Raw genomic sequence first — 22,689 nt, 5'->3', positions numbered from 1 at the left:
AGCAGGCATTTGCGAAGAAAGCAATTCCGAATGGAATTCCCCAATATATATAGTCCCAAGAGTTCCGGTGAGATAAGGATGACCCTCGATTTGAGAAAGATCAATGAAATCACCAGACCACAAGAGTTCCCGATGGCTCGTATAGATGATATACTATCTCAGTTTTTTGGAAGTAAATATTTTTCCGTTTTGGACTTGAAATTGGGATACTTTCAAATACCATTAGATAAATCGATCTGCCACATTTTTGCCTTCTCTACCCCGGGGGAAATTTCAGCTGTGCAGGATGCCCCAAGGTGGAAAAAATAGTGGTCGGTATTTTCAATATATCATGACAAAGATATTAGCGAGATTTATCGGCATTAGTTGTTTCGTTTTTCAAGACGATGTTGTTCTGTTTTCTCCTACATTAGAAGAACATTTAATCTTACTCAAGGACGTTCTTAAATTAATCCATGAAGCTGATTTGAAATTGAATCCAAAAAAATGTAAGATTTTAGCTAAGGAAATTTGTTATCTAGGGCATGTAATTGACTCCAGAGGAATCAGGCCTGATCCTGAGAATATCAATCCGATCAAGACAATGGACCCTCCTAAAAACACTAAAGGTGTATGTAGCTTCCTCAGATCTGTGGGATTCTTTAGGGAGTTTATTCCCAATTTCTATGAAATGGCAGCTCCTCTAATCAACTTAACAAAGAGGAACAAAAAGTTTTGTTGGAATGAAAGTTGCCGAAGTAGCTTTGAAGGCTTGAAGGAGGCCTTATCCAAACCTCCACTCCTATCCCATCCTGACTTCACCCATCCTTTTTACATTCACACTGATGCGTCTGATAAGGCTGCCGCCGCTGTGTTAGAACAGAAGAGAGGAATGAGCTTTGTTCCCATAGGCTATTTTAGTAAGAAGTTCCAAGGCGCCGAGTTAAAATATTCAACGATAGAGAAGGAATGTCTAGCAATCGTCCTTGCCCTTAGGCATTTTAAATATCTGATCCTTGGTCAAAAAGTTGTCATTCTTTCTGACCATAAACCCTTGGTTTTTCTTAACAACTTAAATAATGGAAATAAGCGTTTGATGAGGTGGGCCATGGAAGTAAGCGATTTCGACGTCGAAGTAAGACATATTAAAGGACGTGAGAATAAAGTGGCCGACCTGCTGTCCCGTGTTTCTAGACGTACGGAATGCAATAACATCAACGTAGTTAGGTGGGAATTTCCTGACAGAAATGATATCATTAGATCACAAGACGATGACGACTATTTTGATCCTATCAAACGTGACTTGGTGAGAAAGGATAAGGGAGACTTCACTCAACAGCGAAAAGCCCCGGGGTTTGAATTGGTAAACAATTGCTTGTTTCGTGTAGTTCATAATGGTACTCGTGACCAACAAGTGAACCTGGTGTGTGTAGGAAAGGGGCTTACCAATGATATTATAAAGGCTTTTCACCAAAATAACCTCATTGGTCATAGAGGTATTAACAAAACGATCAAAATGATTGAAAGGCATTACTATATATTAAACCTAAGATGAAAGGTAGCAGATGTGATACAAAATTGTCAAACCTGCCAACGTTATAACATGCATAAGGGTCAGGCTCCTTATCAACCCAATGAGACTGGTACTTCTCCCTTTTTGAAGGTAGCGATAGACATTGTAGGCCCACTGAACTGCACGAAATAAGGAAACAAATTCTTGCTAGTGATGATTGATATTTTTACTAGATTCGTAGAAGTATGCCCGTTAAAGGACCAAACTGCCTTGACTGTGAGTGACGCAGTATTCGATAAAATTATGTGTAGGTATGGAGTTCCTAACACTAATATCTGACAGGGGTACGAATTTCACATCCTCTCTATTCTCGGATGTTTGTAAGTGGTTAAAAATTAACAGAAATATTACCACTGCATACCGGCCTTGTGCTAATGGTGTATGCGAGAGGGTGAATAAGTCGATAATCGAAATCATATCAAAAACCTCTGAACATAACGATGCTGATTGGGACGAGTTAGTATATCCCACTGCTTATGCCTATAACTCTTCTCCTCACTCTGCTGTCGACGATTCTCCCACATTTCTCCTTTACGGTTTTGACCCCCGTCTTCTCGACATTAATTATGAAGATGTAAATAGAGACCTTGACGACCATAGAGAATACCTAATGTCCAAATTACGAGTTTTGAGAGAAAATGCATCGAAGTTTTCAGAAGACTTTAATAAGAAAAGTAGGAGCTATAGAAATCGTAACCGGAAATGTAGAACATTTAGGGTTGGTCAGCGCGTTTGGTTACTAAATAAGGGCGTAAAGCATAACAAGTTTGGAGCAAAGTATAAAGAGCCCTTCAGAATAGTTTCCGTCCGGGGTCTGACTACTTATGAAATAGAAGGTTGTAATCACAAAGATAAAGACATCGTTCATGTTGACCAATTAAAACTGTGTTAAGGGTACCCACAGAGTAATAACAGAAATTTGAACCATAGTAAAAGTAGACAAAATAATATCTTCGAGGAGGACGACCTCGAGGATGGAAGTGAACTGCCTGACATTCCCGTAATTCGAAGAACAGGTGAATGGGAAGCAAAAAGTTTAACAGCAAATAAATGCTCTAATAACCCTGATGAAACTCTTACTAAAACTGAGGCGAGACCATATAACCTAAGAGAAAGAAAAATTGACTTTTGGCGTCTTCATAATGGTAAATGATTCTTCCGGGGAGATATGTGGTGTTACAACACCATGTTGATTAGTATTATCATTTTTTTTTGTGTTTGTAACGGTTGTGTTCCACGGTAGGGGGAGCCACTGTGGAGGAGTATTTAAGGTGTCCCCCCTTTGTTCTTAGCACTTTTGGGTTGTGCGATTCGTCAGGAGAGCAGTGGACAGGCAAGTCAGAAAGGGAAGTGTGTAGAACTTTATGTTTTTCCTTCTTATCCGTTTGCATCGGCATTTTGGAGGCGACTCTTCCGTACGAACTACATCCGGACTGTTGTATTAGTCGGATTGTACCGGGTGCAGTGATTAGTTTTGTGTTTAACCAGGAAGATCAGTAAAATTTTGTTGTACAAATTACATCGGGAAAACCTTGTAATTTTGCCTTCACGCGTTTAGTATTGTAGTTTGGCCGTTTTCGTTATAAAATTAAATCGGATTCCCCTTAGTCTTGGACTACCGGGAATTTACAAGTTACTTGTAAGTACACAGAACGTTCATTGTGTGGGGAATATTCATTGTTCAGGTGTACATAGAATATTCATTAAAAAGATATTTAGATTCATTTATTACTCCTAGATCTAAAACATTCTGAAAGCTATGCAGTTCTTTCAAGTCTGTTTTTTTTCAACAATGAACATTATTTTTACTATGCTACTTCAAAATAGAACTTACATATTTTAATTATTATTAGATCATCCTTAGTATAGGGTCAAGCAGCCATTTATTATAGCTATTACTTTTTCTTACCTATCAAATTTATCTTAGAATTCAGTATACTAACTGAATGATTAAAATAATTAACAATTCACATCTTCTTTCCAGCAGTTTTTTTTAATTAAGCAAACTCTCAGGCTTCTTTTGATAGAACATCCTCAAAATACATTCACTATGGAAAGATTATCTGTCATAAAAGAATACATTAAGTATAAAGAATGCAGAAACGATTTCTACTAAAAAAGCTTGTTACCACTCTCCTTAATAACCCAGTTCAGCCCTCTCACCTTTTGTTCAGATGTTTTAATTTAACTTATTTTGTTTTACTTCTCCATATAAATGATTGTTACTTGAATTCCAATATACTCTTCACATGCATTTACATAATTGTTTACTAAGCTTATGTACTGTACATACATAATTTATGCTGAAGTATTACAGTCAATATATATATTTATTATGGTTTGTGTGTTGTTTATTTGTACATTATATTCCTAAATTTAAAAATCTGACGTATTCAAATTCAATTTGAACTGTGTTTGATTTTAAAATGTAAAACTAATGGACTTTTTCTGCTGTAAATTTGTTTGAATTGGACAGTATGTCCATTTGATAACAGACAATCTCTACATAGTGAATGTAGTCTGAGGATTGACTATCAAAAAAGGTTGAAATTGTTTGCTTAATTAAAAAACTGTTGGGAAGAAGGTGTGAATTGTTAATTACTTTACCTTAGATGTTTTGATAGTTCTTTATAAAATAGTAATTCTGCTCAGTTGGCTAAAACATTTTCAGATCATGGCTCCTATTTTATAATTTTGACAAAATTACTTTTAATGTGTAAATTTAATTTGATCAAAATTACCTTCTGTAAGTTTTGATTTATAGAAATTTTGATGTTTCTTTTAAAATTATCTATACATAATTTTAAGCTAACAAATGCAATATTTTTAGTTATTTAAACTTTACTTACAATCAAATTAATTTTTTTTGTTTTTTTAAATTTTGAACCAGTTCCAAATATACTATGTGTATTTGCCAGGAAGTGTCTTCTCCTTCAACCATCTGATGAATGTTCATGTCTAGTTGTAGCAATTTGCCATTGAACTTATCTAATAAAAAGTTTTCATAACTTTAAATTGAAAAATGCATATAAAAAAAAGTTTTGAACTGGTGATTCTAAATAACAAATTAAAGTAGATTCAACAATTACAACAAAATTATCTGCAATTATTATTTATATTTAATTTTAAATATGATTCTAACTATGAAATTAATGATCTGCAGGAAATTATTGATTACAGAAAAAAAAACATACAATGAAGATAATTCTATTTTTATTCAGAACAACTTGTTTTTACTAAAAATGTTTTAATAAGAATTTATCATATCCAACAATTTAAATTAAATTATTGAAATAAAAGTTGAATTTCCTTAAAATATAATAGAAAAAGTATATTTCAAATTATCTTTCTTTTTAATATAATGTTTAATTCTTTTCTTTTAGTTTAAATGTTCTTGAAACCGTGTTTTTACTGTATATTGAGCATTGAACACAAGACCGTGTTATTTATCAAACACCTGGCTTTTTCCACCTTTATTAGTTGAGACGAGGTCTTATTTACGGGTACATTCACTCATTTCGGGCATTTTGCCCAAAATGAGTATATGTACCCATAAATAATAATATAATGTAATCTTATATTACATTATATTATCCGAAATTATATATATAATATAAACCGAAATTTATAATGTAATCTTTAAGTTAAATAATAGCAAAGGCAATACTACTAATTAATTTATATTAATATATTATAATAATGTAAGGACGGATAATCAGTGGCTAAGTGACTCAGTCTTACCAGTTTTTTTATATAGGTTCTACATATCAGTCTGTAGTTATTTATAAGTAATTTAATTATTAGTGTTAGTAAAGTAGTAAGTAATTAGTAGTAGTCTAGTAGTTAGTTATTATTATCACAATCATGAATCACATACATTCATATCATCATATATCTAAGATACTGATAGTCATTAATTTAATGAACTATTTAACTAACTAGGTAGTCTCACTAATTTTCACAATAAAATTGCCTTGCCTAGCCTACTAACTACTTATAGAATAAAAGTTAAAAACTCTTACTTAATAGAATTAGAGTAGAAGTTATAAAATATTAGTCTTGTCTTGAATAAAGTATTTTAAAGGATAAAATAAAATTAAATCAATCACTTCTGTTATTTTTTTCACTTTTCTGGAAGTAAGATCTCAAGAAACAAATGGTATTGGTGGTTTCTCCCAACCTACTTCTTAATGAATTGCATATATATCCCGCTGCGGAGAAGGCCCTTTCTGCCTCTACGCTAATTGGTTTCAGGGTCATCAAATAATCATAAATCGTTCCGTTGCATGATTCATTGATGTCACAACCGACCGTAAATTAGAATTATGCACCAAGAATAAGAGGAGTTACTTCTTTTATTTAGTGCAAAGACACTTTATTTAGCGAGAGCGGAAAGCTTTTACCTCTGCTGATCTAATTGCCGCGAGAGCGGCAATTAGATCAGCAGAGGTAAAAGGGCGGACAGTGCAGTATAGACAGGGGGTGTAGCACGTGCCGCAGTGAACGGCAACATCACTCTCGCTGCCGAGCGATAGCGCACGTAGCAAAGCGGCAACGCCAACAACGTAGATTTTGCAGAATTATTTAGAAAGTTAATTGAATATTTGTGGATCCGCAGCACTGGATCCAGCAGGCCGAAGAATGCACTGGATCCAGCTGGATTGCTGGATGAGGGAACCAGCAATTGCAATCCCTAGTCACGAGTTGTTGTTTATATAAATTGAATTTATTTTCTCTCAAGAATATATGCAATTTATAGCCAAGCATTTAATTATAATTAAAAGATAGTTTGAAATCATCATCATTGTCATACTACAGGAACATAAAATTATACAGTGAAGTCTAGGGTAGATGTACCAGTTTTGGCCAGTGTACCAGTTCTGGCCAGAAAACAAATTTAACTTAAAAATATAATCACCACATATTCAAATCTGTCCAATGAAACAAACTTTTATTGTTAACTGTTCACACAGTTAACAATAAAAGTTTGTTTCATTTGTGATTATATTTTTAAGTTAAATTTGATTTTCTGGCCAGAACTGGTACTACACTGGCCAAAACTGATACATCTACCCTATCTGCTTTTGAATGCTTTTTTCATTTAAATATGTAAAAATTAAAAAAAACTTTCTGGTATTATTGTTGTACAAACTATAATTTTTAAATTATAGAAATATCAGAGGAATGTTTTAGCAATTTTATTTACTTAGGCAGTTTACAAAAAATAGTTAACTCTGTTGTGTGATTTTGTGTTTTTGTGAAGTGAAAAGGACAAATTAAGAAAAGCTGTAAATTTATATTTGTCTTCTAATTACAAATGCTTTTCATAAAAGTTTGTCCAAGTTTTACATCATTACAAAACTTAAAAGATTAAAAATTTATATGATAGAAAAACAAATAATATATTACTCAACTTATTAGTGTTTTAGAAGTTTTTAACATTAAAATGCTCTAATATAATAATGTAATAAAAAATTAATATAATTGTAAGAGTGCTCAATTTATTGACAAGTGAAAATAAAACTTGTTAAAAAAATTAAATAAAATTAAACTTAATAGACACAGAATTAAATAACATATATATTCATATTAATCAATTGTAGATGCACCTGCATAGTAATAGTTATTGTTGATTTAAGTTCTGCTCTAATTATTCTTTTCTTCCAAATTATTCTAAATTAACTAATTTATTTCTAATTATTAAATTTAACACAAGATGGCAGCTTAAGTATCTATCTTTAATCTAATAAAATTCACGCCTTATTCCTCCAGCAGAGCTTTTATTCTTATGTGCAAATGTTTTGTATGTATTAAACATCCATCTTCATGGAGACCTTTCAGAATGGTTTGCCTTAAGATTAACATTTGATACATCCAAAAATATTTGCACACAAGAATAAAAGCTTTGCTGGAGGAAGGTGTGGAATTTTTATAATTAAATGATATCTAGTTTGATTTCGGTGATATCTTTAATCTAAATTGCATTATATCTTTATAATTAATTAGCCACATTGTAACCTGATTATAATCTGGCAGTATTGTTTGTTCTTTACTATATGCCAGACTTGGCTTATACACTATTAAAAATTTATATTCTAAAAACATAGATAAGAATTACACCTCAATGCAAAATTTCCAGCAAAAATTCAATATACAGAATAGTAACGTATATAGAATCCATGTACAGGTTGCTGCAGGCCAGGTTACAGGATCACATATATAATGTACAAAAAGGAAACATCAATACAGCTCTGGCATGTTACGCCAGTGAACCGGGGATTTCCCCGCTAGGACTAAGCTACCATAATACACAGGATCTTCGACCGGCAAAACATTAGAACGTTAGAAGCTGTAGAGATCTACAAGGCAGACAGGAGTGGCGCTTGCATTTGTGGGGATCGCAAAAGCGCCTAAAATGTGGTGAATAATTATAAAGTTCCAAAGTCGGGAAGTTTCGAGAGTCAAATCGTGTCAGGAACACATGTTGGTGATGTAATCCAGACACGAGAGAAACTCTCCCAAACTTATCCTAAAACAAACGCGACACGATAATGAACGACCGAGGGGATGTCAACCGAGAGAGAGGGAGCTTTGTCCAGGTGCTCGTGTACGAGTGTCAGAAACGGAAACAGAGGGGGGTAAATGGCCACCGAAGCATCTGGCAAACCGCGTGAGGTCAAAAACGTCAAAGAGAAAGCCATAACGACGGAATATACGAGCATGAACTTCAAAGACTCTGTCAACACCTCTCGGAACTCTCCCGACCCAGATCGGTCTCCAGTTTCGCATAAAAACAAAAAAAATGACCAATCGGGGTAAGGGAGAGAAAGAATAGAACCAATCAAAAGGGTGAAATTCAGGGGGGAAACTCCTATAAAACTCCCGAGTCGCAAGGTCAAAGGGTGGACCCTCCTTCCGTCGTTCTTGGAAGAAGTGCGGCAGTTCTCCTTTAAACCAGTGTTACCTCATAGACGCCAGAACCTACGTCCGCCAGCTGGTGACCCCCGTCCTAGCCACACGTCCAGTGCAATAGACAGTTCGTCATCCCATCCCCGGGCACGCATCTTCGAAAGACGGACCGCATCCGACTACTGACAACTGGACATCTCTATCACCACAAGAGTCGATCTAGATCGCAATTTGTACCAATAATATGTAAGTTAACTTAGTAGTTAGAATAAACGGTTTTGTGTAAGACACTTGTCATCTTTGTCTCCTACCACCACCACCCACATACGTTTTCGACCCTAGGTTTTCCTGACGCGTGATTAACTGTTTTTCCCTGGAAGTCGGCGGCCTTACAATGGTGTCAGAAGTGGGATATTTAATTGCCCCACACAAAAATTTTGAGTAAGTTACGCCGACGAAAAGTTTTTCTAACAAGTGGGTCGTGTGAGGTTTGCCGAACGACTGCGTTAGTCAGAATGTCGCGCGGTCACGATCCACGTGTGGGAGTGAAAGAAACTCTCAAGAGACAAGTTTTCATTCGTAACCCGTTTACATAACAAAAGGTGCTTACAACTACGATACACTTTCATCAGCGGCGGCGTTCGAGTCTTCTGGGCCTTCTCTCGGAATTGAAAGTCCACAAGAAAAGTCCTCCGATGTTTCGCAGGAATATGATGGCCCCGGGGCGCACTGTTCAGCTTCTCGAGGGAAAGTTCCGGACGTAGGGACGATTCCGATTACAGGTGACAAATCCAAGGGAGTGGGTGACCTTCCAAAAGAGATCCAACTGCCAAAGATCATGGGAAAAAAACCCCGTCGTAAAATCGCGAGACAAAGCTCTAAGAGCCAAGAACCGAGAGAACTAATGACCGAGAGAAAGTCACATCCCTTTTTCTCAGGGTTTTTATAACTTTCTTTTGAGTCCCAGATCGAACATTCCGATAGGTCGATGTCGATTTGCCTCCGCTCTCTAATTGGTCCCCCCCTCGTTACGCATTGTAACGAGATCGGAACCCCGGTTGTCGGATGAGTCAACATCGACTGACAATTCGATTCCTACCGAAGATGTTCGATCTAAGTACTCAAATTCATCTATTGTTTCAACCTGAAAAGAATAACTTTCTCAGAAATTTCTACAGACATGTCCTTTTATGGACATGTAATATTCACTTTTCGTTTAACTATTTTTTTTCTTGTCTGACAGTTTCTTTTTAAAACGTTAATTTATAATAACAACAATTATTATTATTTGCTTCTATACAAAAATTACAAAAAAAAATGTTCTTATTTGCACAAATAATAGGCCCACTTCCGAAGCTTCACAGGTCGAGCGATGAAGGCAGATGCAAGTGTCCCGACGCGACCTCGTGACGGTGGCAGTAGCGGCTCTCTTCCCTCCTTTTCCGCATTTGGCAAGTTAATCCCGACGTTTTCGGGAGAAACAGGGCGTGTCACCGATTTCTTTGACACGTTGGGAGAGATCGCTAGTCTGGCAAGATGGACCCCTCAGCAGTGCCTGAGCATAGCCAAGTGCAAGCTCACAGGTGTAGCCCGAGATTTTGCATGGCGCGACCTCAGCATGAAAAGCATAACGGAGTTCGAAACTTTTCAAAAGCTGATGATTCGGCATTTTGACCAAGAACCATACTCGATTTGCGTTCAGAAATTTCATACGTGCTCTCAAAAGAGAGATGAGATGGTTCAAGAATTCACGGTTCGCTTGCAATCCCTCGCTAGCGCGACAAGCATAGAACAAACGGGCGCGAACGAACAGGAGAACGCAATTATCAAACGCTGTCAACAGCGAGAGCTGGACGAAAAATTGCGCGTCCAGTTTTTGCATGGCTTAACGGACAGGCTAAAAAGGCGTGTAATGACGCATGACCCTGCAACTTTCGCCGAGGCCTTAAAAATAGCTATCCGCGAAGAAACGATAGATCAATTGGCAGGAAAAACACGAAATTTAGTTGCCGGCATCAATGATGCAGTAGAAGGGCGCGACACGCCAACGAAAGAACCCAATTTGCGGAGAGAATCGGCTCTCGACGCAAACATCGCGCAAATTTCGAAACAATTAGCGACAATAGGAAAAAGGCTCGATCAACCGCCCTAGCCTAAGTCAATAAACAATTTCCAAAGGGGAGAACCCTCGCGAACGAATCGGATACAAGGAGCTGATAGAGCAAATGACGGGATGCGAAATCCGCGGCACCCCCGAGCCTGCAGCGACGCCCACCACAACAATTTTCCCCGCGATCTCAACCCGCTAACCCGCAAGGACAACCCCGCGCGCGATATCCTTGCTACGACCCCTTTTCGGAACAAGGTCTGATACCCCCTTGGAGAAGGAATGTAGATAGATTATCAAAATTCCGAGCGATAAATCCTAATTGTGCAGAATACGGAGATTATATGCCAACGCTTCTCGATTGGTACGGAGGAAACGCCTTTCTTCCGGATCCCCGGAAGTGGGGAGCGAATCAAGAAGTTCTCGAATGGCAGATACCCGTTAGAAATCGGCCGAACCCCTTTAGATTTAGTCAGTCAGAACAGATACCCTTTTCCCCTACGCGGTTTAGACAATTTGAATACGAAAACGATGGACAAGGAGTTCTGTTGCCCTTTTATCCCCCGCATTACGGTCTAGGTTGGTCCGGAAGCAGCTTCGATACGAAGCGCGCACCGAACCACATAGCCGCCCCTCGATTTTTAGCATTACCTGCCCCAGAAAACATGCCCGTAGATAATAAACAAACGCGAGACTCCGACAGAGTCACATCGGTTGCGTTTAGAGAACGAAATAGCGAAATAAATCGACCGCCGATAGGTCCAGAGACACCCCAATTAGCGGGAATCAATGAATCAAGAGGTAGAGAATTGCCTCCTTGTACAATAATTTGCGAGATAGAAAATAGGGAGGTTCAGCTGACAATAGACACAGGTGCTGCTGTTACTTTGATTTCTAGAGAGCTGTTTCCCGATACAACGCGATTGCGGCGAGCGGAAACTAGAATAGTAGAGTTAATAAGTGTCACCGGACACGTTATCGAGACATTCGGAAAGTTTAAGTTAAAATTCCAGATCGGACGTTTGACCTTTTTCCACGATTGTTATTTAGTGCACCCCGAGATTACTATGCCTAACGACGGACTCTTAGGTAGAGATATTATTCAAAAATACGATGTTACGATCTCGGTTAAAAATGCGACGCTTAGTTTCCCTTCAGGAGACACAGTGACCTTTTGGGGACTAGCCGAAATAAAAGAAAGCGACGATAGTTCCAAATTAAATGAAAGCGTCGAAATTAAGCGCGAGAAAGCAGGCGCAAAAATACGCGTACCGTCAAAAGACGATTTAAATGTAACTGTAAGTAGCGATAGAGAAAATAGAACTATAGGAGACGCGAAAACGAAAAGAAAAATAAATGCAAGCGAAAAACTAAACGGGAGAAGTTAAAACAAACAAAGGTTAATAGTTTAGAGCAGGGAGAGAACAGCTCTCCTAAGGAAGTGACGTTAGCCGACGATTACGTCATTCCCCCGCGGTCAGAAGTCATTGTAGAGGGGAAAGTTCATTCCCCGTTGACAGGACAATTAGGAGTTGTTGAACCGACACTCCCCGAACGAGAAGGCGTGTTTGTTGCCCACACGTTAGTCAAAACACGGAAGCAGGGTAGAGTACCCGTCAGAATAATGAATGTAAAAACACAACCGATTAAATTAAACAGAGGAAGTAAGTTAGGAACTTTTCTCTTAGCGGAAGAGGAAACAAAGGAAAGCGCGAAACAAAATAAAATGACGCGATCAAATGAAAACGAACTAACTAGAGCTCAATTTGCGAATTTATTTAACTTTAGCGAAGTAGGAAAGGATAAGCTGACACCTCTACTAGATTTATTATACAAATATAAGCATGTATTCGCGAAGGACGATTTCGATTTGGGTTATTGTGACTTAGTAGAGCATAAGATAGATACTGGAAATAATCCCCCAATATGTCGTGCCCCATATCGAATTCCATATGCCCAGAGAGAAATAATGGATGAATTAGTGGATAAAATGATAAAGAGCGGAGTGATAGAGCCCTCCAGCTCTCCGTGGGCATTCCCGGCTTTGATGGTCCGTAAATTTGATAAAACTTATCGAATGGTCGTGGACTATCGCCAATTAAATAAAATTACCCAGTTAGACCCTTATCCGTTGCCCCATATCCAGGAATCACTGAGTTTGCTGGGAAGAGCGCGATACTTTTCTTCCATGGATACCCTAAACGTGGATTCTGGCAGATTCCCCTGAGCCCTGAATCCAAAGAAAAGACGGGGTTTAGCACTCCGTCGGGCCATTATCAATATAATCGCCTTCCAATGGGAATCGCATCAGCTCCTGCGACATTCCAAAGGATGGCAGATTTAATATTAAGCGGCTTGAAAAACAAGATTTGTCTCGTCTATATGGATGACATATTAGTATTTAGCCCAGATTTCGAATCGCACTTGGAACGATTGGAGTTGGTACTCCAGCGACTGGCGGCAGCTGGATTGAAGCTAAAGCCCCGGAAATGTCAGTTTGTAAGGCGACAAATAAAGTTTTTAGGACACGAAGTTTCAGAAGATGGTATCCGACCGGATCGGTCAAAGATAGAGTGCGTTAAGAATTTTCCTCAACCCCAGAATGAGCGAGATGTTAGGGCATTCCTGGGTTTGACAGGATATTATAGACGACACATGTCTCAATACGCGAAAATTTCAAAACCCCTTTCGGATTTATTAAAGAACGACGTAAAGTTTCACTGGAACCAGGAACATGAAACCGCGTTCGAGAAATTAAAGGAAATTTTGACTACAGCACCCTTGCTTAGGTCCCCAGATTTTAACAGCCCCTTCATATTGGCAACAGATGCTTCCAACACAGCGATAGGTGCAGTGTTGTCACAAAAAGATGAACGTGGAGAGCTTCCCGTAGCGTATGCAAGCAGATTGTTAAAATCAGCCGAGAAAAATTACAGCACAACAGAAAAGGAATGTTTGGCCGTGATTTGGTCGATCAAACACTTTAGACCCTATCTTTATGGGAGAAAATTTACAATTATCACAGATCATAGACCCCTTAGGTGGCTTATTAACGTTAAAGACGAAAGTTCGAGACTTAGTCGATGGAATTTGGCATTACAAGAGTATCAGTTCGAAATAATTCATAAACCAGGCAAGGCTCACACAAATGCAGATGCGTTAAGCCGAATGCCCGTAGCGAAAATTTGCGAGATGCAACCTATATATAGTAAGGTACAAATAAAGGAACAACAGTTAAAGGATCCCTTTTGTAAGCAAATTAGACAACAGTTAATGGGAAAATTGTCCTCCCGTGAAACAAATGTAGACTTCGCAGATTATTATTTAGACGCAGACGAAACCCTCTATCATCGAAAGGAAAACCCCGAGAGAAACGAAAAATGGGATAGAATAGTCGTACCCAAGGTTATGATAGATTATGTCTTAAAAATGTTCCACGATATCCCCAGTTCAGGACATGTAGGTAAGAAAAAGATGCGAAAGAAACTACAGACACAGTTCTTTTGGCCAGAAATGAATAAGAACATAGCCCATTATTGCGATAGCTGTCAAGAGTGTGCGATGAGGAAAAGGCCCCAACACGGACACCAAGCCCCACTGCAGACGTTCCCTCGAGTGTCAAGACTCTTCGAACGCACTGCACTGGACATCCAGGGTCCCCTTCCTATTACTAATAACGGCAACAAATATCTATTGGTCTTTATCGATCATTTTTCTAGATGGGCCGAAGCGATCCCGTTGCCCGACATTACGGCAAAAACAGTGGCAAAAGCGTTCGTCACGCAGATTATTCTCCGACATTCGGTCCCGAAACAATTACTCACTGATAGAGGATCCAATTTCGTTTCCAAGGTTATGAGGGAGGTTTGTGAATTGTTAAAAATAGAAAGACTCCTTACTACAGCGTATCACCCCCAATGTAACGGAATGGTAGAGCGATTGAACAAAACGCTGATAGATATTTTAACTCATTATGTTGACGCGGATCAGCGCAATTGGGATGAAATGATCCCGTATGCTCTCTTCGCGTACAACACGACAGTACACTCAAGCACTAACGAAACGCCCTTTTTCCTTTTGTATGGACGCGATCCGACTTACCCCTTTGATATCGTTATCGAACCAAATAGACCCCGTTATGACATAAATGAAAATTACGCGAGCGAGTTAAGAGCGAGGATGACCTCAGCCCACAAATTAGCTCAGGAACACGCGGAAAAAGCCGCGTATGATAGAAATACCTATCATCAACGTAGGCACAAGCCATACAAATTCTCAATTGGAGACAGAGTTTTTGTTAATGAGGTAGTTATACCCGCGGGAGTGAAGCGAAAACTGGCCCCGCGATGGCACGGTCCCTATAGAATAATTGCAGAGACGAGCCCCGTAGACTTTATAGTCCAACACATCCAATCCGGGAAGAAATTACACACGCATGCTAATAGGCTCAAACCTGCAATCGCTAGGTTGGAATTTGTACCGCCCGATGCAGGAGAAGGAAGCCCCGGCGCGAACAACGCAGATCCATCATCCCTAACGGAGGTGCAACCTCAAACAGAACAGGTTGACCCCTGGGACGAAATCATTTTAGACTCACTGCAGCAAAGCCAGACAGATATCACAAACACCGCCGGAGACACGGAAGTCGAACAACCCGTGATCCCGTCACAACCTACACACAACTATGCTCTCCGAAGTCAAGGACCAGTAAGCGATTATCCGTGGGTCCTTCCCAAGTCTTCGGGAAGTATACAACCAAATATGGGAGCGGTGCGGGACGCGAAGGTCGCCGAGACCGGTCGGCAAAATGAGGGCCTTCCGCGGCTGCCACACCCTAGTCCAACTGGATTGTTCGCCGATTGTAAATGGTAGCTTCTCTTTCTTGTGAAAGAGGAGATATCATCCTCCAACTGGAGCGAGGTCTATTGTAAATACGCGTGCGCATTTAAATCAATTGTCACCAAATCGAAACTAGTAACAATGTAAACTCCCTTTTTGTCAGATGACGATGGAAAAGTTTATAGTAGTCTATGTGTTCATGTTGCTAAGCTACGCTGTAAACGACGTATCAATGATCGTACCTGCATTGACCAAAGGTATCATATTCTTACATCAGGGAAACTTCCTTATGACCACAAGTCAATGGACTATGGTCATCGAGATATCGTTCGAAGAATACGACAATTATCTTCGTGGTTTGCACCGTCACTTAACCTCATTAGTCCCCGTCATTAAAGAAGGTAAACGGAAGCAAGATGACCCTATGCAACCCTTGTGGACTTTAGCTGAAGCAGAACTGACAAACCTACAACGATCCCTCACCGACTTCGAGACAGAATATAAAGAACTAAAATCCACCGTAACTACAGGAAATCCCTCCCAATCGAAACGAGGATAAATTGACGTTGGAGGAAAAATCTTGAAGTTCCTCTTCGGTACTGCAACCTCGGAGGAAGTTGAAGCAATGAACAGTCAAATAAATAAATTATCCAGAAATCAACAAAATTTGTGCACATTTTAGAGGCCCAAACAACCGTCATGAACCAAACCCTACAAGCGGTCAAGGACAACCGGAAATACGTCGACATGATGATTAGACGTCAAGATTATTTAGACAAACAACTCCAAATGTTCAGTTATACATTCGTCGTAAGTACAGCACTTCGATATGCAGAAAATGCCGTCATGGAGTTCCGAATCGGCGTCACGAACTTAAGACAGGCAGTCGAGATGCTAGAGAACGACAGACTCAGCTCATATTTCCTGCCAAGGTCACAGCTGTTAGAAGCACTAACGGAAATAAACAAACATTTACCTAGCGGAATCTCGCTGATCGAGACCCTAAACAAAGACAACGTCTTTAAATATTATCAATGGATAACCACCATAGCAGTGGCACTTCCGTCGACGCTGAGAATCTTTGCTAAGTTTCCATTAATCACCCCCGAAGGATATTTTGACTTGTATGAAGCGGTAGAATTTCCCGCATACTTCCCCGTTTCCAAAACATTTGCCCATTACCAGACCGAATATCCGTATATCGCTTTATCGAGGAATCGACAACTTTACATGTTGCTAGAAGCACATGACTTGCAAAAATGTAGGTCTGGATTGACCACGATTTGTGCGCCAGAAGTCGCCGTGTGGAGACTTCCATATCAATCGTGCGAATATGCGTTATTCATGGCAGATGAGCCAGTAGTAAACAAACTCTGTAAAAGAAGAGTATCTGTATATCCGAAACCAATGTTCCGTCGTATCGACGAAGAAGGGACTTGGATATACTCTACCCCATCACCTCTAAATTTGGTTATCGAGTGCAATCTGGAGAGAGATCAGCAACGCTCACCAGTCAAGATGATTAAACTGAACAACACAGGAATATTTAGACTGCCGATGACCTGCACCGGCCATGTGCCCGGCGTGCGACTCACGGCACACTTCCAATCAAGAACCTCCTTTAGAATTGCGCTCCGAAATCAATACGTGATACCCGCAATATCGGACGTTCTAAATCGTACTGAGATGAGAATTTTGCAGGGATACATCCGGGGAAACATCACCCCGGGTGTGCTCCAACCCCGAGGACAGGAGTGGTCCCTGGAATTATCAAAACGAAGACTACAGGAAATAGATCAAGAGATCAAATCAGTAAAGACGGATATCCCTTCGTCGACACCAGGTGTGTCAGAACAACCATTCTCAATGTGGAATCTAAGTCTTGTGGTCCCTGCTGTTATTATATCGATCCTTCTGATGGTTTGGAAATGCCACAAGCGGCCACACTGCTTGGGAAGACAAAGGTCAATGAGTCCTTATCCATCTTTCCAAAGGGAAGAACGAATAGAACCCGTCATATTGGAGATGACAGAACGGTTACCGAGGACCACGAAAGCGAAGCCACTTCCCAACATTCCTGAGGAAAGAGAGGACGAGCGAGAAAAATTAACCGAACCGAAACGGGAAGAAGCCATAACACTTCCCGTCGGTTTTGAAACGATTCCGTCGCAAATGAGACGGTTATAAAAAAAAAAAAAAAAAAAAAAAACGGCGCGAAAAATTTTATCTCGTGTCGCAGTAGAATTTTATATTAATCCGTTAGTTAGAAAACCAAGACTCAACCAATTTTTCTTTTCCTTTTGTATAGAAACGAGAAAAATGGAGGAAGACCGAGCAGTGGCTATCCCGGAACAGGCATCACCCGGAGACTCTCTTCCGGATCCTGCCCTGGTGGCCTTGTTCGAGTGTCCGGTATGCTATGAACACATGGCACCCCCTACCTTCCAATGTCTGTCGGGCCATACAGTCTGTGCCCGATGCAAAACACAAGTCCGACAATGCCCCGTCTGCCGCGGAGAATTGAGAAATATTAGAAATCTGACCCTAGAAAAGCTGGGCGAAATCATAGCTCTGCCGTGTGCCTATAAAGACAACGGATGTCCGGAGAGAAGACCTCTCAAGGACAGAAGAGTGCATGAGCAATACTGTCCCTTCCGGACGTGTTCTTGCCCCTCCTTGGATGATGCTTGCACCTGGGAAGGAGTATACCAACAAGTAATACCGCACCTAACCGAGCACCACTCTTACATACATCATATAAACCATAACTCAGTACGGATGTCCATCGTAGGATTAGATGCGTCCATACCGCTCACGTGGATATCCTGTCTCCATTGTCACCAAAAGGATTTCATTATCCAAATCATTAAGACAGAAACAATCGACGAGAATTCCCCACTTTATATCATAGCTCAAAATGTAGGAAGCCGCAAAGAATCGGGGCGCTTCCGAGTAAGAATTGAAGTTCGCGGCAGAGGCAAGACATTGCAATGGGAATCTATTCCCAGGAGCGTGACCGGAGACTTAAAGTTCATCATACGAATGAGAGATTGCATGACCTTAAGTATAAAAATGTTAGAGCGGATGCTCGAGAGTCACGTCCTAAATGTGCTGGTGACTATCTTCCCCGTAAGAAATCGAGGGACTGTCGAGGAACCCGAACCGGATAGCGAGGACTGAAAGGGCCCCTGTTCGGCGTCAGATGAGGTTCCCCTCCTCGGCTTATAACGAAACATATATGCATACATATTCGGGAGAGATCGCGTACGAAATCGCTCTTCCGTAGAAAAAGAAGGGACCAGCCGGCATATTAAAGCTAAACACGCTTTCATCATTTAATCATTCTTTCCTTTTATCTTTAACAGAAAAGACAATCGACATGGAGACAGCATGGAATACGGAAGAAGGCGGCGCCGAGGGAACAACAAGCCATTCGGTATGGCCAGAAAGCGAATTCACGGTGAACTCGGACACCGTGAGGGGCGCCCTTCGGCAGGTGACACAAAACCCCCGGCGGAGAAACCCCGAAATAATCCTCTTGCCCGGGCTGAAATAGACCCTGACCTGCGGAGGGAAGTGGAAAAGGCGGTATCGGCTGCCATAAGCAAGGTGAATGGCAGCCCAAAGAGGGACAATTCCCCGCAGGCGGGAGGGGCCCGATTGCCGCCGATGAGAAGCAACGACGCCCTTCCACCTCGGCCCCGACAGGGGGTGGGAAGAGGCCAAGCAATCTTGGAACAGATGAGAAGAATTATCCAGTGCCAAGATCGGGAAAGACAAGCTTTCCGAGAAAGGGAAGAAATGTTCCTGGCGGTAGGGAGAGCCAGAAGTTGGCGCCCCCAATGATGAAAAAAAAATAAATAAATCGAAAAAAAAGGAAGAGGGGGAGAAGAGGAAATGCGAAAACCCCATCGCAATAACAAACGCTCCTTATTCAAGGCTTTGCATTTTATAATATTTGTTATACTCCTTTGTTTTGTAATTATCTATATTAATCATGATGTAGTATATGTAGTAATAGAAAATTTTCTTATAATCCATATTAAACTTTTTATATTAATTAGTTTGTTTGACGGTCAATGCGATAACCGATCGGTCGCGAACCAAAGCGGAAACCCAGCGCGGTTCGGCCGGGGAGGAGAAAACGGGATCGCAGATTCTGCAGGCGCGGAGATCGGACCGGCAACCCGAGTCGCCAGGTAAAATGTTGCTAACCTCAGAGCGACATTTTTAAATGGCGGGGAGCCGTGTAAGGATCGCAAAAGCGCCTAAAATGTGGTGAATAATTATAAAGTTCCGAAGTCGGGAAGTTTTGAGAGTCAAATCGTGTCAGGAACATATGTTGGTGATGTAATCCAGATGCGAGAGAAACTCTCCCAAACTTATCCTAAAACAAACGCGACACGATAATGAACGACCGAGGGGATGTCAACCGAGAGAGAGGGAGCTTTGTCCAGGTGCTCGTGTACGAGTGTCAGAAACGGGAAACAGAGGGGGGTAAATGGCCACCGAAGCATCTGGCGGACCGCGTGAGGTCAAAAACGTCAAAGAGAGGGCCATAACGGCGGAATATACGAGCACGAACTTCAAAGACTCTGTCAACACCTCTCGGAACTCTCCCGACCCAGATCGGTCTCCAGTTTCGCATAGAAACAAAAGAAATGACCAATCGGGGTAAGGGAGAAGAAGAATAGAACCAATCAAAAGGGTGAAATTCAGGGGGGAACTCCTATAAAACTCCCGAGTCGCAAGTTCAAAGGGTGGACCCTCCTTCTGTCGTTCTTGGAAGAAGTGCGGCAGTTCTCCTCTGGACCAGTGTTACCTCATAGACGCCAGAACCTACGTCCGCCAGCTGGTGACCCCCGTCCTAGCCACACGTCCAGTGCAATAGACAATTCGTCATCCCAGCCCTGGGCACGCATCTTCGAAAGACGAACCGCATCCGACTACCGACAACCGGAGATCTCTATCACCACAAGAGTCGATCTAGATCGCAATTTGTACCAATAATATGTAAGTTAACTTAGTAGTTAGAATAAACGGTTTTGTGTAAGACACTTGTCATCTTTGTCTCCTACCACCACCACCCACATACGTTTTCGACCCTAGGTTTTCCTGACGCGTGATTAACTGTTTTCCCCTGGAAGTCGGCGGCCTTACACATTAACACAGATGCCATTCATGTATCAAATGCATATGCTATCAAATGCAAATACTATCTAGACTCATAATATACGTCACAGTCTTTATTTGAATGTATTTGTAACTTCTAAAAATAGAATACAACAGCATTCTATTTTTATAAAATGGTTTTTCCATTCTACATTTCCTGATGAGGGCCAATGAAGTAGTAACTGAAAACGTTTCAATATTGAATTTTAGCTGGAAATTTTGAGGTGTAATTCTTATCTGCATGTACAGTTCCAGTTTTCTGGTGCAGTTGGAGTTTACTGTTCTAAAAATGTAGCATTAAAATTTCATATTGTATAGTATTTTTAAAAGTATAAAGAGCTGTTTCAAAGAAATGTTTTTAATCTACTCTTTGAGAAATAATTTTAAATTTTTTTAAAAATATTCCAATGACAAATAAAATTGTCAATTAGTAAACAAGTTAATAAAATTTTACAAATATTTAGAAAATACTATATATCTTAATATTGATTGAAATAAAACACTAAGTTTAAATGCAATTTACTTATGTAAATTTTTTAAAAACCAAAGATAATTTCTTGTCTAAATCAAACCTTATATTCATTCAAATCAATTAACAGTTCATGTTCTTATTATTAAAAATGATTATTTCCAATACAATGATAATGACATATACATTAAAATTATTAAATAATAGTTTCAATAAAATTCAAAAATATCCATTTGAACATTTTTACTGTAAATCATACATAGTATATAAACTTTATAGATTTAATATATATATTTAATATTGTTTATAAACTACTTTTAGTAAAATATACATTTTAAATTAACATATCAGTTCATATCATTAATAGTAAATAAATTAAATCACCTGTTATCTAAAAATATTTTAAAAATTATTTAAATTACCTCTAAACGAGATTGTAGTGTCCTATTAGGTTCTCGGTCTGTTTCTTCTAGCCTGAGAAATGTATCTGGAAGGGCACCAAGAAGTGGTGGTAGCCAACTTTTTACAGTGCGAAGAGGAATATTATTTGTCCCCGTACTGCATGGAGTTTTTACAGATGTATCTTCAGATTGTAAATTATTTTCTGAAGATGCAGTATTAGAAGAATTTTGTCTTACATGGGCAGCAACAGATGGCAATTCATTAGTTTGTCTAGCTCTCTGAGGTATGTCTATTAACTGATGTGGGGATTGTGGGATAGTGTGTCTTATTTCAGGAGAAGAATTTATTATAGTAGGTGCTGGGGAATGAGCAGGACTTTGAACATATGGCACTGCTTGGTGATAGGACGGTGGTGGGGTTGCAGGTGAATAGCATGGTGGCAACTCATCATTTTCAGTAGCATCAAGTTCTGCTCTTAAACGTTCATTTTCATTATCAGTGCTCATTGCAAGCAACTGATCAATGGTAGAATCAACAGCACCATTATTAGCTCGTAAAACTACTTCAATTACATCTTCATCCATTTCTGGAAACATAGTCTTAAAATCTTGCATTGCTTGATGAAATTCTAATTGAGTTACAGGACGACTCTCTGGTACTTGTTGCTGAGGTTCTTCAGTAGCCATGATTAACACAATGCGAATATATTTTCATAGAAAAATTTACAAAATTTTTTTATAAATTATTACTGGGCAAAATTAAGAAGTGATAAGCTACAAATAAATATAAAAATAGGCTGAATATAATGTTTATAATTAAAAATTTTACTTTAGGTATGGGTATTAAGTAAAAATAATTCCCACTGAGGGATAAGTGTGTAAAAGAAAAATTCTGTGCATTTCCTGCACAAAAATTCACTTATCTATGATCTATCATACTGAATGAAATGTTTCAACAATTAAAATTATCACACTGATGTTTTCATTATTCACTGGATATGAAAATCTGAAAGGAAAAAATTTATCATATTAATTACTTTTAGTAATCATAATTAAAAAGTACAAATATAAAATTTTAAAATAATATGCTTACATTATTACTTGTATTATACAATTTCGTGTTTTTTTCAAATACATATTTTACTCAATCAATACTCGCTTAATCACTACTCCCTTTTGCTTGTAAAATTAAGTGTTTGCATCAAATTGAAATCATATATATTCATATTACAGAAACTTT

The 22,689-nt window shown here is 39.4% G+C and overlaps 1 protein-coding gene across 5 annotated transcripts in view; it reads right to left on the bottom strand.

Annotated features, from left to right (window-relative positions):
* Positions 1–22,689, bottom strand: part of LOC136974191 (CUE domain-containing protein 1) — an 88,058-nt gene that overhangs the window by 28,810 nt on the left and 36,559 nt on the right. For all 5 annotated transcript variants that reach the window (XM_067268996.1, XM_067268997.1, XM_067268998.1 and 2 more), the window contains exon 2: positions 21,471–22,455. In XM_067268996.1, the coding sequence (XP_067125097.1) occupies positions 21,471–22,136 (666 nt within the window). In that variant the 5' untranslated portion in view covers positions 22,137–22,455. The remainder of the gene's footprint in view (positions 1–21,470; positions 22,456–22,689) is intronic.

The sequence above is a fragment of the Centruroides vittatus genome, unplaced genomic scaffold (assembly GCF_030686945.1).
Source record: "Centruroides vittatus isolate TY-2023 unplaced genomic scaffold, ASM3068694v2 contig_345, whole genome shotgun sequence".
Classification (NCBI taxonomy): Eukaryota; Metazoa; Arthropoda; class Arachnida; order Scorpiones; family Buthidae; genus Centruroides; species Centruroides vittatus.
The sequence above is the reverse complement of the archived record's forward strand: the minus strand, read 5'-3'. Positions and strand labels throughout refer to the sequence as shown.